General features: G+C 37.1%; 1 protein-coding gene across 4 annotated transcripts in view; it reads left to right on the plus strand.

The window, feature by feature from the left end:
* LOC148940562 (SCY1-like protein 2) overlaps positions 1 to 16,923 on the plus strand; it is a 143,056-nt gene that overhangs the window by 87,682 nt on the left and 38,451 nt on the right. For all 4 annotated transcript variants that reach the window (XM_089104959.1, XM_089104958.1, XM_089104960.1 and 1 more), the window contains 2 exons: positions 390 to 506; positions 7,217 to 7,522. In XM_089104959.1, the coding sequence (XP_088961085.1) occupies positions 390 to 506; positions 7,217 to 7,522 (423 nt within the window). The remainder of the gene's footprint in view (positions 1 to 389; positions 507 to 7,216; positions 7,523 to 16,923) is intronic.

Raw genomic sequence — 16,923 nt, forward strand, 5'->3', positions numbered from 1 at the left:
ATTTTTAAAGTAGCAAGGACGGTTAAAATGAAATTTAATTGTTTGAGTTGTTTATGTATCTTAAAAAATCAAGAAAAATCGGGACCTAGTTGAGTTGAGTCCCCTAGTTGAGTCCCCTTGAGGGACTCAGAGGCTTTGGTAAATTTTTAGTTTCCCCTTGAGGGACTCAGAGGTTTTGGTAAATTTTCAGTTTCCTCTTGAGGGACTCAGAGGCTTTGGTAAATTTTAGTTTCCCCTTGAGGGACTCAGAGGTTTTGGTAAATTTTCAGTTTCCCCTTGAGGGACTCAGAGGCTTTGGTAAATTTTTAGTTTCCCCTTGAGGGACTCAGAGGCTTTGGTAAATTCTTAGTTTATCCTATAAGTTATTTGTACGTATTAAATTCTTCCAGATAAACATTGCCACATCCCGCATTCTTAGTTCACTTCCCGAGGGCCTCAGAGACTTGGTAAATTCTTTGCTATCAACACATCCTGAACAACGACCTGAGCTAGATTTCATTACACAGGTAAGCATTTTTCAACTTTTTCGAGTTACTTTAAATTTTCTCCTCAGCGTAAAATGCGTATCTTAACAAACCCTACCTTATTTTGTGAGGGTAATTAATAAGCCTAATTTAAATATGCCATCAATTTAATGAGTCACTAAATACTAGTAGTCTGATTAACTAAGCCAAAAATTATTCTCACTTTACTCAGAGGCAAACACCCATTCAGGTTCTACCACACATGTCTATGGTCAAGCCAATTGAATTAATAAAAATATATTACTTTATTCCTTAATTAAAATAACTCTCTCTCTTCAAAAATAAGCACCTGGAATCCTAACCAGACTCCTTTCAGCTTCCAACTGCACTTTTATTCTTCTTCATTAGAAATCACTTGGGCTCCAACATTTGGTGTCTTTCTGGCCACGAAGTTTGTGGATTCTCCCCCTCGTCATTAAGTTTAAATTCTTCCAAGGGGGGGAGGGGATAAAACTAAATTGACTTTTTCATAAGGGCCAAACAAGGGAAGCGTAGGGTCCTGCTACCATTTCCCCGCAATTTAAGAGAAAACTCGGCAGGTACCTCTACGGCTCTTGCGACAGGACCCTCCCCTTCTTCTGCTTGTCGACCCCTCATCATTATAAGTTACAATACTTCGGAAGATATTACTCAGTCAAAGAACATCTAAATTCATTAACACATAATTGCCTCTCTGTAAAACTTCTTTTCAATGGAGGCTGGCAAGGGAGCATCCACAATCAGGTTAATATCTAGTGGAAGTTTAAAATTTTGGGATAGGGTATGTAGTTTATAAATTTCAGGAGTACTTGCAGTGCATTCAAAGAAAAGATGTTGCAAAGTTTCTTCAGTCAGGTTGCAGAGTCTACAATTTGGGTCACTATACTGCTTCCATCTGAACTACTCTTCTCAGTATTACTGATAAGCTTTTTATTTTAAAACGAGCCAGATTTAATTCAGGCTCTTTGAATATTGGAACCAGAGCAGGAGAAGGCTTTCTATAAGGATGGCGGTTTCTAATTGCATCTCTAAGTGCGATTGCATAATTCTGAGCAAGCTGTGGGTTGATCGACTTTGCAGTCTCTGTAGCAAGAATGTCCACTTTTTCGTTATAGTGGATCCCTACATGGCTAGGAATATGCTGGAAAGCCACTGCTATGTCAATCTTGTATAGAGAGTCAAGCTGCTCTCTTATCTCCGGCAAATCAGTGTCCTTTGCGTTCCAGGTTAAGGTTTGGATTAGTTTAAGAGCAGTCTGAGAATCCGAGAAAATTGCTACTTTGCTGAAATGGAGAGGAATATTTTTGACCGCCTCTAGTGATTCAACTATTGCTGCCAGTTCAGCCGTCAAAACTGAGGAGTTCAGTGGGAGAGGCTTTTGAATGGACAGAGGTCTGTGGAATTACTGCTGCTGCGTCAGATTTATTCCCTACTAGGGATCCATCAGTATAAATGTGCAGATGATCTTTAAACTCTGTAGCCCTTTTTCTTAAAAATACAGCCCTAATTAGTTGGTGTGGGGTATTCTCCTTTTTGTCTTGTATAAGCTTTAGGCTTACATTTGGTTGGCAAAACTTCCATGGAGGAGGGAATTTAAAAGAATCAACCTGAATTTTATCCAATGACCAGTTTGGACAGAGTGCTGAAAAAGCTTGCCATGATGCAATCCCGATTTTATTCTGCTGCCTAGCGCTCCCAAGACAAAGAATGAAAATGGGGTGCCGCTCCCCGTAGGCTTGGATCCCTGTATAATATTTAACAGTGGCTTTGGCTATTCTCTCGCTTATAGGGACAACTCCTGCTAGTTTCCTAGTGCGATCACTAGAAGTGTGTGGGTACAAGCCAAGAGCCAGTCGGAGTGCCATGTTCTGGATAGTTTCCAGTTTCATCATGTATTTTTTATTTGTATGGCCATAAGCAACTATCCCATACTCCATTTTTGACCTTATATATTGTTTGTTAAAAGTTTCTAATACAGTTGGTGAGTTTTCCCATTTGGTAGCAGAAAGTCTGTTTAGGATTGCAATCCTTTTCAGGCAGACCCCTTTCATCACCTCTACTTGTTTATTCCAAGTCCTTCGATGGCCTATTTTCAATCCCAGTAATCTGAAGTCTTTGACTAAATCAAGTCTCTGTCCTCCAATAATTATTTGAGCCATTGGAGTAACTAAAATGAAATATACTCCACATTGAAATAGTTATCGAACAAGTATCCATCTAATGTAATGCCAATTTAAAAACTGAACTCTTTCAATGAAATTTCCTACTTGCAAACGACTGTTGAATTAACTACGCCTAGAGCTATTTATTGTGTCGATCTTTTTCAAATAGGAAGTGCAAAAAAGGAATAGTTTTTAGATAAGTAACTACATCATAGGCAGCGCGCTAGCGCTGCCTAAGTAAAGAACGATGTTTGCACAATGTGTTTTTTTTCTCCATACCCGGGAACTTCGTATCGAAGGAGTCGTTATAGAAACTTCGAAAAGGGCTCATTCAATTGGAAATTGGAGTGGCTAGTGCCCTTTTTGATAGTCGAAAGTGATTGGAGGGCAACTAGCCCCCCCACGAATATCATTTCCCCAAACACATCCAATCAAAATTTTGAGAAAGCTATTTTGTTCAGCGTAGTTGACTTCCAGATAGAAAATATGATTTTGAGGAGGAGACTCCCCTACAACCCTCAGGGAAAGGGTTTTAAGTTATGCCCTGGGGGCATATAAGGTTTTTAGAGAAGGAGTTGTCGTAGAAACTTAAAAAAAGGCTCATTCGATTGGAAATTCAAAGGGGTACTGCCCTTGTTAATAGTCGAAAGTGATTGGAGGGCAACTAGCCCCCCCCCCCCACGCCCATCATTCCCCCAAACACATCCAATCAAAATTTTGAGATAGCCATTTTGTTCGGCGTAGTTGATTTCCAGATAGAAAATATGTTTTTGAGGAGGACACTCCCCCAAAACCCTCGTGGCAAGGGTTGTAAGTTTTGCCCTGGGGACATGTAAGGTTTTTATAGAAGGCGTTGTCGTAGAAACTTCAAAAAGTCTCATTCGATTGGAAATTCAAAGGGCTAGTGCCCTTTTTAATAGTCGAAAGTGATTTGAGGGCACCTAGCCCCCCCCCCCCACGCCCCTCATTCCCCCAAGCACATCCAATCAAAATTTTGAGATAGCCATTTTGTTCAGCACAGGCTAGTTGATTTCCAGATAGAAAATATGTTTTTGAGCAGGAAACTCCCCCAAAACCCTCAGGGCAAGGGTTTTAAGTTATGCCCTTGGGGCATATAAGGTTTTTAAGAAGGCGTTGTCGTAGAAACTTCAAAAAAGGCTCATTCAATTGGAAATTCTATGGGCTTGGGCCCTTTTTAATCTTCGAAGTTATTTATGGGCAACTACCCCCCCCCCCCCACGCCCATCATTCCCCCAAACACATCCAATCAAAATTTTGAGATAGCCATTTTGTTCAGCGTAGTTTTTTTCCAGATAGAAAATATGGTGTTGAGGAGGACACTCCCTCATAACCCTCAGGGCAAAGGTTTTAAAGTAGGCCCTGGGGGCATATAAGGTTTTATAGAAGGCGTTGTCGTAGAAAGTTCAAAAAAAGCTCATTCGATTGGAAATTCAAAGGGCTAGTGCCCTTTTTAATAGACGAAAGTAATTGGAGGGCAACTACCCCTCCATGCCTATCATTCCCCCAAACACATCCAATAAAAATTTTGAGATAGCCATTTTGTTCAGGGTAGTTTATTTCCAGATAGAAAATATGTTTTTGAGGAGGATACTCCCCCACGTCCCTCAGGGCAAGGGTTTAAAGTTATGCCCTGGGGGCATATATGGTTTTTATAGAAGGCGTTGTCGTAGAAACTTCAAAAAAGAGCTCATTTGATTTGAAATTCAAAGGGCTAGTGCCCTTTTTAATAGTCGAAAGTAATTAGGGATATTTATTGTTGTTGTTGTTGTTTAGACCAGGGCACTTCGTAACGAAGGAGTTGTCGTAGGAAACTTCAAAAAAGGTTCATTCAATTGAAAGTGGAAAGGGCTAATGCCTTTTTTAATAGTCGAAAGTGATTGGAGAGCAACTAATCCCTCTCCCAAGCCCACCCTCCCATTTGACTTTATTTTTAAAAACTAAGTGTAGCCATAAGATTAAATCAAAATGCACTGTGTCAATGCTAATTCCCAATAAGGCATCTCAGCAGTATCCCAACAACGACTGAGGGTAATATGTTCAAACTTTTAGGGCTATTTCTGCTCTAAAAGTTTAACTGAACCAATCTAGTGTAAGTGCATCCAATGTGTAAAAAAAAGCATACAGATTTTCTTGCGAATGCCGTCAAGTTTTATAATTTAAACCAAGTTGAAGTGGAAAGAAACTGGACTAAACACTGCTGTCTGAGTCCGGGTTTTTAAAAGGCTGCTTGTTTTACAAAACTGCTGAAAAATTTTTTCCAGCATACAAATAGCAGGCCAAACTATAAGTCTTAAAAAACGAAAAGATTTAAAGTGTTATTTTCTTTTTCCCTGAAAAAACTATGTCAGTATAAAACGAACAGAAATTAATTATCAGTAAAGTGCAAATTTTGTTCTGGCCTTGGGAAGGCATAGGGGTTTTGAGACTAACTTATGTTAATTTCTGCTCGTTTTGAGGTTTGACTCGGTTATTTATTGTAATTTCTGTTCGTTTTGGGTTTCATTTATTTATAGATGCTGAATTGTGGTAGTTTCGAGCTTGGTAGATTATTTGATTTTATTATTGATCATTTTTTGTTTAATGAAGTTCTTTACTTTTCTTTTAAAAACTTATTTTGTGGAAAAAGTTTTTTTAATTAATAAGAAAAAAAATAGAATGAAAAATTGACCCCATGACTGTAAGGTAAAAAAGGTGAAGGATGTGGTAACAGATATCTGGGACTAGATACCAGGAAGTGGCGGTATATATCTCCGTTTCATGACCCTTTAGTCAGGAAGCACAATGAGGGGCTAGGTGATAGCCATCCTGGCCTTTCAAACACCCTTCTTATTTATCTTCTTCAGATTTCTCCTGGTACAGCTTTGCAGCTGGGTCGACTGTAGGTGACGTTGCAGATTCATGCCATTGATCATGTTCTAAAAGGCAGGAGAGGTCTGAAATACCTATTGGATGAGGTAACTCACCTTATTTGTTTAAGATGCGTTTCTATTGACAATAATTTAAGTTACTTCTAAAAAAAAGTAAAAAATGAGGTCAACGGAAATATTTATTATTAGTAGTTTTCTGTGGTTAATTTGATAGTAAGGGTCTTATGCCAATTTTTTTCTCTTAGCAGCCGTTTGATTTTTGCTCCCAAGAAATGTCTAAGAAGCCAAATTTGTTGAAGGTAACTTAAATATGTTTCCTCTCGTGCCGCCGTCGGAGTGATCTCTTTATGACTCTATGGGACCCAGAGCTTGATGCTGGCGATGATATTTTACGAAACTATCTCCATAATAAGCCAAACAAGAAAAACTGAAATATTTCACCATATAGTGGAATTTTCTGTCTGAACTAGCTAGTTGGATGATTAATTAAGGGGTATGTAATTTACTAAAGTCCCAATAATTGCGAATAAATTGTGTTGTGAAATCTTGTTGTCAACTAACTTGTGTTATGATTATGTATAAAGCTGCATAATTTATTTTGCGCTTCTTGGCTTCTGCTGATTCTAGGTATGACAGGGTTTGTTTTATAAGCCAGTGACGTCGGTCTCTGCTTTGGCCCCTTCTCTGAAGACTTCTTTGTAGAAAAACTAAACGCTTAAACAAAAAAAACGTCCGTAAGCTGCTGAGGTTTCTTCTAGTAATTGGTGTATTTTTACCATTGTGTTTTTACAAGTTTTTACTACTATCATTATATATTATGATAATCATTATTATGTTGTTGTTTTTTTACCGTTGTGATCAGTTCTTTCCATTGTGGTAAGGCTAATTCTGTCTTATTGTGTTTTATAGGCTATTTCAAAGATCCTTGCGTCAAAACCTTTATTCATATGAGTACTTTGTTTCAACTTCCGGAAGCTACCCAGGCTTATTCTCTATTAATTGATGTACCTTTTTTTGTACCATTTTTTTTACTTTTTCATTGCTTTATACCTTTGTGTCTATCTTTGTTTTGGTTTTCTTACAGTTACGATAAATTTTTTCATACTGTTTTTTTTTTCAAATAGGCTATTTTGAAGATCCTTGCATTAACTTCCGCAAGATACCCATACTTATTCTATAACACTTTTTTTTTACTATTGTGTTTTCCATTGTTTTTTACCATTTTCCCTATTATTTTACCATTTTTTACCGCTTTCATTATTTTTTAGCGCTTTCATTATTTTTTTTTTTAAACTGTGTCAACCTTTATTGTTTTTCTTTACCTCTATTATAAATTTTTACCATTTTTTTTAGATACGCTATTTTGACATTAAAACCCTTATTTATTACCATTTTTATCTTTTTTCATTGTTTTTTGTTTTTTTTGCCATTGTATCAACCTTTGTTTTTTGTTTTTTTTGCCTTTATGATAAACTTTTAAAAATTGTTTGTCAGATGGGCTATTTTGAAGACCCTTGCGTTAAAACCCTTATTTATTCATAACCATTATTTATTACCATTTAAACCCTTATTTATTACCATTTTTACCACTTTCATTTTTTTTTACCATTGTGTCAACCTTTTTTTTTTACCTTTGTGATAAAACAACTCCATTTTGTTTTAGATAGACTACTTTGAAGACCCTTGCGTTAAAACCCTTATTTATCTGGATACCTTGTTTCAACGTGAAAATCTACACAAGTCTCAGTTCTTCAGAAGTTTGCCGGACCTACTGCCACAGTTCTCCACTAGAATTAAGCTGTGCCGCATAGTCCCATGTTTGGACATTGAGTGTAAAGGAACTCCGGCAATGGTGCCATTTATTCTACCTTCATTAATATCTATTGCTAAAGAAGTTTCATCTGATGAATATGATAAATTTATGCTGCCTTGTCTCCGTGGCCTGATGAAAATGACGGAACCGGTTCAGGTTTGACCTTTTTGCAATGAAAGAAAAATAAAGGAAATAGCTCAATAAAGTCATAAAAGAGAGTTTCAAATAAACTACAAAAACAGTCAAATAAATGAAATATGTAAATTTACAAACAAAATAAATAAATAGGAACTAATAATAATTGATAAATAATGAAATAATAATAAAAATAAGAATAATGAAAATAAATACCGTAATTTTCATTATTGGTTTTAGTAATTTAATAATTTAATATTGCTTTTGACAGTGGCCTTGCCTATAAACTCTGTTGACTTAAATTCACACTTGTCTGTCGCAAGGTCTTTACCTTGAGCAGGGGCGTAAATTGCTATGGGGCAGGGGGGGCAGTTGCCCCCCCAGACCTCGTTACCCCCCCCCCCCAGACCTGATTTTGCCCCCCCCCCAGATTTTTTTAGAATATACCCTTATTTATCCTTCATCCGAATAAAAAACACAAATTTTATCGAATACAAAATCGTATACGAAATGACGTGTAACCCGGAGCCTCGTGTTTTCTCCAGCATTGTCAATTAAAGATAGTATTGAATAAATTCATTTGTTGAATAAGAGTGTGCGATGAGTCAGAGAAAAATAATCGATATTTTTAAACCTAGTCAACCGGCTAAAAAAGCTAAGTTGGTGGATAGTGTAGCAGCAACCGAGGCAGCAACAGAAGCTGGCCCAAGTCAGGTGTGTAATTTTACCATTTATGGTTTGACTAATATAAACTTTTAGCCTTTGCTTCATGCAATAAATTCCATGCGAACTAAAGTTTAGCCTACAGAAGTAAGATCTTAATTTCGCGCTACAATTTTGGATTAATGTATAAATCGCAAATTTTGTAGGGAAAATCATATAACCGAGCATATAACAAACAGCTATTGATATAGAGGTGTCATTCAAGGAGGGGGGGGCAGGCTAGCACTTCAGAGATGACTACAGGGACTACAGCCTGATTTATCAGACATAATTTATGGCAAAGAGTTTTGGAAGAGCTTAAGAGAATGACAGAGCATTATATGCTGTCCTAAGGCCCAGCCATTTTTGTTAGGCGGTCGATCACCATTATTTATACCTCTTGTTATATTCTCACCCTAGAAACTGGGTATGGCGCAAAAAGGGAATGAAAAAGAGCTAAAATAGATTTGGATTTATAGTTTTAGTATAAATAAAAATTGCTGCTTCGTGACAAAATTCTACTTTTTAAAGTTAAATCGGCTGTTATTGCGAGGCATTCGCTTCACGTCAGCGTGCTTCATCCAAAACAAAATTTACGACTTGCCCTCCTAGATTTTGCTGATAAGCTAGATTAGTACGAGAATTTTGTTGTATTGAGTTGCTAAGTTTCTTATTCGGATTATGTTATCGTTTAATTTACGAAATTCTACTCGTAGTTAAACTGACAAAAAACGATATATATGTTTTAACCCTTTTAAATTTCAGTTGACTAGCTTAGACTATTTTACCGAATTCTAAAAACTAAGAATTTGAGCATTTGGAGGTGCTTAAACATTCAGAAGATGCTAGAGCGTATTAAATGATCAGTCGAAAGATATTTGTATGCTATCGTCAATTTTGGCGGAAATAAAGCTATTATTATAAATGAGAGAAAAAGCAACCTATTTAAAAGACCACCCCGTTATTAATCATGAAATAACAAAAACGAAAACTATTAAGGGCAAAATGCCAATACGTAACACTAAACGGTAGCAGAAAAGCTAATTAGAAGCTAGGAGCAGGGGCGTCACTATCACTTTTAGGGGGGGCCGCGGGCACGACGAAAGTTGTACAGAAAAACCATAACTCTACCAACGGAAAAAAGGTTTAGAGTGGCGAAAGCTTCTGTATAAATAGAATCAAATGGCTTGAAAACAGTATATTTTTATTCGGAGCGTTGGAAATTCTAGAAATATTTCACTAAGAAAGTCCATTATTCCTTATGTCTCCTAGACGCCTATTTAAAGGAACAACTCTTTCAGAGCTATCAGCCTCTGAATAAAGTTAAAACGTTTAAAAGCGAAAGCACTGCATTTTTTTCTAGGGTGGAAGTGTAGCCGATGCATCGGATACAATATTGAGGAGTAATCTTGACATCTCCCTCCATAAAAGGGAGGCACCCAACCAACCAAAGCTAGCCGAATACCCCAAAACAAACGGTCGCCGTTTTTCTGCTAAAGCTTATGAGAAAAAACCATGGGTAGAATATTCTGTTAAAGAAGGCGCCATTTACTGCTTTTGCTGTCGGCATCTTTGCTTAACAAGAAATCATGGAAATACTTCTGATAATGTAGTGTTTGTCGACACAGGAATGAATAACTGGAAAAAGCTGTTCGAAAGGATTGAAAAACACGAGGCTTCAGAAGCTCATAACGAAGCAAATCGCACCTGGACCAAATATAAAGCCATTGAGTGTGGCACATCTGAGTCAATAGCTACAAATCTCTATTCAAATCGGAAGGAAGCCATAGCGGAAAATCGCCTGCATATAGTCACACTTGCGAAAGTGGCATGTGCCGTAGCATGCCAAGGGCTCCCATTTCGAGGTCATGATGAACACGACGACTCACACAATCGAGGTAACTTTATAGAAATACTAGAAATGATGACAGAGGGAAACTCGGATCTTCAGCAAAAACTAAAACGTTGGTATGGAAGCTATTTGAGTCCCAACTACCAAAATAGTATTATAAGCATACTGGCTGACCTCTTGCGAGAACAAAAAAGATGCTCCATTAAGAAATATTGGTCAATCTGCGCAGATAAAATGAAAGATCTGTCGAAAAAAGAGCAGCTTGGTTTAATTATTCGGTTTATTGATAGTAATGCTATCATCGGCAAGGAGACATTCAGAAGTACACGTCCCGAACAATTAGATGTTGTATCCCTTGCTAATGCAATCAAGGATCTTGTTGAAAAGCACGGACTGGATTGGAGCACCTGTGTGGCTCAATGCTATGATGGTGCGAGGGTCATGAGCGGCGCATGTAATGGTGTTCAGGCTATTCTTAAAGGATTTGCACCACAAGCTAGGTAAATTCATTGTCACGCCCATCGCCTAAATCTTGTGCTTGTGCAGTCAATAGCTTCTTGTCCGGAGGTTAGAAACTTCTTTTCTTGCATTCAGGCATTATATGTCTTTCTCAGCCGAAGTGCGCCACGTCACGAACTTTTCCTTCGAACCCAACAAGAACGCGGAGAAAAGAAGATTGAGCTCGAGCGGCTAGCCGACACTCGATGGTGCTATTGGTTTTCCTCAGTTCAGAAGATCCGGATACGTTTAGGTGCTATTCTCGAAACACTAAGGGTTATTTCGGATGAAGCCAATTCAACAGAGGACCGTTCTGAAGCTTCTGGGTTGGTGGCAACAATTGATGCCAAATTCTTGCTCATTCTTGAAATAATGAGCCGTATCCTTGGTCCGATAGATATTGCATCCAGACAACTCTAGTCCAAGAGCCTCGTTCTTTCAGGCGTAAATTCTCTGCTTCAAGCAGTTCAACAACAGGCTCTAGAGCTCCAATCTGAAAAGCGTAGGTTTAAGATGGTCGAAGTAACGAAAAGCTTATGCGAGCAGCTCTTAATTCAAATAGAAAAGCCTAGACGCTCGGTTGCTATAAGCAGACGCCTTCTCGATTTTTACGTCGAAACCACTGTCGGTGCCATAGCAAGAAATCGAACAGAAGAGGATCGTAATATTTTTCAAACTTATAGGTTGGACATTTTATACTTCATAGTCGACCGAGTAACTTCGGAGCTGAGGCAAAGGTTTGGTGAAAACTCCTCAATAATCCAAGGCTTAGAAGCGTTTGAGCCAAGTTCACCGAAGTTCCTGGATGCACGTCTAATACAAGAATTTGTACGTGACTTTCCTACATTATTAGTAAACGAGTTGAAGTTTGAGTCGGAGATAGCCTTGGCAAAATCTTATTTACAAAGGATGAAACCAGAATGCCCATCAAAAGCACTTGCCTACCTCTACATGAATAAAGACACCTTTGCTGTCATCTCGGAAGCTTTCAAAATTTCTGTGACGCTCTCCCTTTCAAATGTCTCCAACGATAGATTTTTTCAACTCTTAAGAGGGTTAAGACATATCTCAGAACAACCAAGACTGATGAGTAACATAGCGGTTTGTTAGTTATAGCAACCCAGCCAGAATAAGCGAAAAAGATTGATTATAACCTTGCCGTCGACAAGTTTGCTTCCCTGAAGCAACGACGTTTCCCATTAGAATAGTGGCTCTCTCTGGATACTTCAGTCGTGATGCAAACAAATTTATGATTTATTTGCTTAATTGTGTTTATGTACTTGAATTTTTATATATCTAATTGTGTTCTAAACTTTATCCAAAGAATTTTAATTTGGCTTCCGCTTAATTTGGCTTGATTTCCCCCTCCCTTGGATTTTTGCTAATTCAACCCACTTGAGGCTGCCTATTGAGACATGGAATTTGCCCCTCCCCAGGTTTTTATTTTTCATTTCCGCTAGTGGGCTTCGCGCCGAAAAACCCTGTTCTAGGCCTTCCCTCAATTCCATTTTTAACAAAACAAAATGACATTTTCTAATTCTAAAGTTTCTTTTTTGGATTCAACCCTTCAAAGCATAATGTCTACTTTTAGATAATTTGCTTACCTACAAAGGAATCCAAGAAGTCCAATATAAGGAACAATACTGTTTTTAATAATTTTTCTGAAATGTTCGGTACTTCGCGGCAGGAAATGCTCTTTCCAAGCCATCCACTCGCTCTGAATTAGAAACTTTCACCAATTCAAACTTTTTTTTATTTTTTTTACTTTTTTTTTAACAAAATGTAATCAGCATAGTTTTGTACTTTCCTCACAAAGTAAAAGTGAAAATTTGCAAATTTTCTTCCGTAAGGTGGCAAAAATATTTGAAGTTTGCCCCCCCCCCCAGAATTTTTCTGAATTTAAGCCACTGACCTTGAGGAGTGGCGACTCAAAGCCAAGAAAAGGACACAGTTTTTTTGTTATGTTAGTGTCAAGCAGCTTTGTGTTGTGACGAGCTATTAGTAGCAGTAATAGTAAGTTAGTAGTTATAAGTAAATAATATTAAGTTAGCAGTAGAAGTAACGTTCACATAATTTCCTTTTTTTGGCGGGTTTATCAAACGAGTAACTCGCCTGCCAAATGGAGTGAAGTGACGAGAAATAAGACGAATTATAAGTTTTGACAGTTTCTTAGTCATGTGGAACATGAACAATATTCGAAGACTGAACACGGTTAAAGGCTTCGGTCCCTCTATGTAGAAGACCAAACACATGCAAAATTGCAAATTAACGACCTATTCGAAAAAACCAATTTTATTACAAATATTTTCTTAGTACATCAAATATTTTCAAATATTAGTAAAATTTTGAACTGATGAGCTTTCAGCAATTACTATCATTGTACATCAAATATTCAGTTTAATTTATTAGTTCTTTCTAAAGTTGTTCCAGACGAATATAGTTTCACTATAAACAAGAGTTTTGGATACTGCCCCCTTCCTTAACTGTAAATAAAAACCAAAAGCCTGCTGCGTCATTGGCGCTTCACTAAAAACGAATTATATTACAAATATTTTCTTTTCCAGTTCTCACAGCATTGAAAATAACAATAAAATTAGAGTGAAGTAAATTCTTGAACTAATGGATCTTTCAACAACTAATATCATTATATATCAAATATTCAATTTGATGTTGTTTATGGTTTCCAAGATTATTCAAGACGCATATAGTTTTCAGTAAAGTGCCAATGACGCAGTAGGTTTTAAACTACTACAGAGATAACGGAGGCAATACCCAAACTCTTGTTTGTAGTGATTTTTATTCGGTTTAAGCTTGATTTGCATATTCAATTTAAGTTTAAATGGTTTTAAGATTTATTTATTCATTTATATTAATATCTATTGTATGTTTGTGTGCATTGATTGTTTATTTAATTTCTGTTCGTTTTAAGTTTCATTTATTATTCAATAGCAAAACGTTTTTTTTCATTTTAAGCTTGATTTTCATATTCAATCTAAGCATTACTCGCTTTAAGATATATTTATTCATTTATATTATTACTTGTTGTATGTTTTTTCCTATGATTGTTTTTATAATTTCTGGTGGTATTGAGTTTGAATTTTAGCAGGTATTTGTATCTGTTGAGCTTAATTTTAAAATGGCCTTTACTTTTCTTTGAATAACTTATTTTTTGGAAAGTTTTTTTTAATTAATTTTTGTTCGTTTTTGATTGCAAAAAGTTTCAGGTTTTTAAAAATTCATTATTTCAAAATAAAACTTTAAAAAAAAATCAAATCTTCATCAAAGTATCAACACTGGTATCAAAGTAACAATATCAAAGTGAAAAAAGATTGCCCCCTTTGAAGTTTATACGACGACCCCTTCTATAGGAAGTGCATCTGGGAAAAGATAAATGGAGTGGGGGGGGGGAGGCTAGCTGCCCTCCGATCACATTTTAATCTTAAAAACTGAATGACAACTTTAAATTTTCAATGAAATGAGCCCCTCTATTAATTTTATACGAACATCCCTTCCATAACAACCATATATGCTCCCAGGGCATAACTTACAACGCCTACCCCCGGGCCATGGGGGATTGCGTCGACACAGGAGTTTTTCTTGTCTGACCTTTGAATTATTTTTTAAAGAAATGGATATTTGAAAATTTTATCGGATAGGCTTGGGGGAAAAAGGGTGTGTGGGGGGGGGCGCTAGTTGCCCTCGGGTATCTTTTGACTCTTAAAGAGGGAACTAGAACTTTCAATTTCCAGTCAAATGAGCCCTCTGAAGTTTTGAGCATCCCTTTTATAAGAACCATATATGCCCCCAGGACAACACTTACAACGCCTTCCTCCTGGACCCTAGGGGGTTGTGTTGACACCGGAGTTTTTGTTATGTAATTTTAGAACAATTTTTAAAACACTGGCTATCTCAAAATTTGTAGCGATGGGTTTGGAGAATAAAGGGCATGAGGGGGGGGGGGGGCTAGTTGCCCTTAAATCTCTTGACTAAAGTGAACTAGAACTTTCAATTTCCAATCAAATTAGCCATCTATGAAGTTTATTCGGGCATCCCTTTCATAAGAACCATACATGCCCTTAGGGCATAACTTAGAACGCCTTCTCCCGGGCCCTGGGGGGTTGTATTGACACCGGAGTTTTTATTATCCGACCTTTGAACTATTTTTTTAAACAAAATATCTATCTCAAAATTTTTATCAGGTGGGTTTGGAAAAAGAAGGCGTGGGGGGGGGGCTATTTGCCCTCGGATCGCTTTTGACTATTAAAAAGGGAATTAGAACTTTCAATTTCCAATAAAATGAGCCCTCTCTGAAGTTTATATGAGTTTCTCTTTCATAAGAACCATATATGTCCGAGGGCATAGCTTATAACGCCTGCCCCTGGGCCCTGGGGGGATGTGTCGACCCCTGAGTTTTTGTTATCTGACTTTTGAAATGTTTTTAACTTAATGGCTATCTCAACATTTTATCAGATGCATTTGGGAAAAAATGGGTGTGGGGGGGGGGCGATGTGCACAACAGTCTTTTTTTACTCTTAGAAACTGAGCTAGAAATTTCGATTTACAATCCAGTTAGCCCTCTGAAGGTTTTAAGCACATCCTTATAAGGAAATCAGTAAATTCTCCCAGGGTACAATATACGCCGGGTACCGTTGGGCGCAGAGGGGGGGCTGTGTTAACCCCGTACTTTTTATTATATTATCTTAGAACTACTGTTTTAAAAATGGCTATCTCAAAGTTTTTATCAGATGGGTTTGAGAAAAAAAGGGCGTGGAGGGGGGAGGGGGGGGGCTAGTTGCCCTCCGGTCTCTTTTGACTCTTAAAAAGTAAGCTAGAACTTTCAATTTCTAATCTAATGAGCCTTCTTTGAAGCTTGTACGAGCATACTTTCCATAAAAACCATTTAAGCCCACAGAGCATAACTTACAACTCTTGCTCCGGGCCTTGGGGGGTTGTGTCGAAACCGGAGTTTTTGTTATATAGATAGATAGATAGATTGTGTATTTCAAGAGCCATATACACACAAAAATTTATGAAAAATAAAGAAAATCACAACAGAACAAATTACGAAACACACATTAACATGATACATAGCGAAAAATACCTTATGGTAAATTATCGAGAAAATAAGTTTAATTCCATATAATTAATAATAATTAATTGTGAAAACTTTTCCTTCTTTCTAATCCCTTCTCTATGTACGCACCAATACGAAATATTGTGGTTGGATTACTACTTTGTAAAATTTTAGGAAGCAGCAAAATAATCCGATGTAAGTACTTTTCCCTTAAATCAGAGAGCACCGGGCACTTTCGGAGAAAATGGTCCAAATCTTCTTCCTCATCCCTACAAAGAGGACACACATACCGACCATCAGGATGTAATATCCCCCTGTCGAACACCATTTGCCTGCTCTTGATCGGAAGAATATTCGCCCTAAGTTGAATACATCAACATCAAATCATAGCCGGTAAACTGAACTAAAAATAAATTTCCTCTCCAAACTAGGTCTAACCTGATTATAATGCTTCAATGTAGCAGAATTTAAAACCAGCCCTTGCCAATACTGAATTTCTTGGCCCTTTAAGATAAATCGTACCTAGCTTACTAAATCTGTTGGTAGATCACGGGAACCAAGACCTTAATTCCATAAGTAAGGCATTCCCACTTTTTCTAGTAATGAGCAAATTTGGGATGACCATATCGTTTTAGAACCATAACTCAACATCTGATAATAAGCAGCTCTTATTAGTCTATCTTCATAACACCTAATGAGCTTCAACCAAAATCTAAGCATCAAAACAGACCAACGTAGTTTTAGCGAAAGAAAGGCCCATATCACCTTTCAGAATCTGTGAATGAGTTGTCTGATGTAACCCAAACAGTATTTTATAATGCTGGAGCTGGAGGGACTCCAACTTCTGTGCTGCGTCTCCGCCCCAAATCTCTGCTCTATATTCTATTGCTGGTAACATTTTTCTATTAAATATTCTTTTATGCATTTTTAGGTTTTTAATTCCCATTATCGTCGGATTTCTAAAAATTGTAGACATGGCCACTTTACCTCTATTAATTAGTTCATCAACATGACTCTTTAAACTTCCATTTTCAGATAAAACAAATCCTAAATATTTTATTCTTTTACTTACTTTCAGTTCCTTATTATTAAATTTAAATCTTTTATCTTCGCCACTTGTTTTCCTTTTTTTAAAATAAAAACTTCACTCTTTTCAACATTCAGCCTTAATTTTTTCATCTGCAAATATTCTTCTATAAGACTCATAAGAGTCTGCAGATCTTGCGGTGTACTAGCCACCAAAGTAATATCATATGCAAATATTAGTAGTGATAGTTTATGGGTCCCTAGACTAAC

The sequence above is a fragment of the Artemia sp. Qi Xiang Cuo genome, chromosome 19 (assembly GCF_049724085.1).
Source record: "Artemia sp. Qi Xiang Cuo chromosome 19, ASM4972408v1, whole genome shotgun sequence".
Lineage (NCBI taxonomy): Eukaryota > Metazoa > Arthropoda > Branchiopoda > Anostraca > Artemiidae > Artemia > Artemia sp. Qi Xiang Cuo.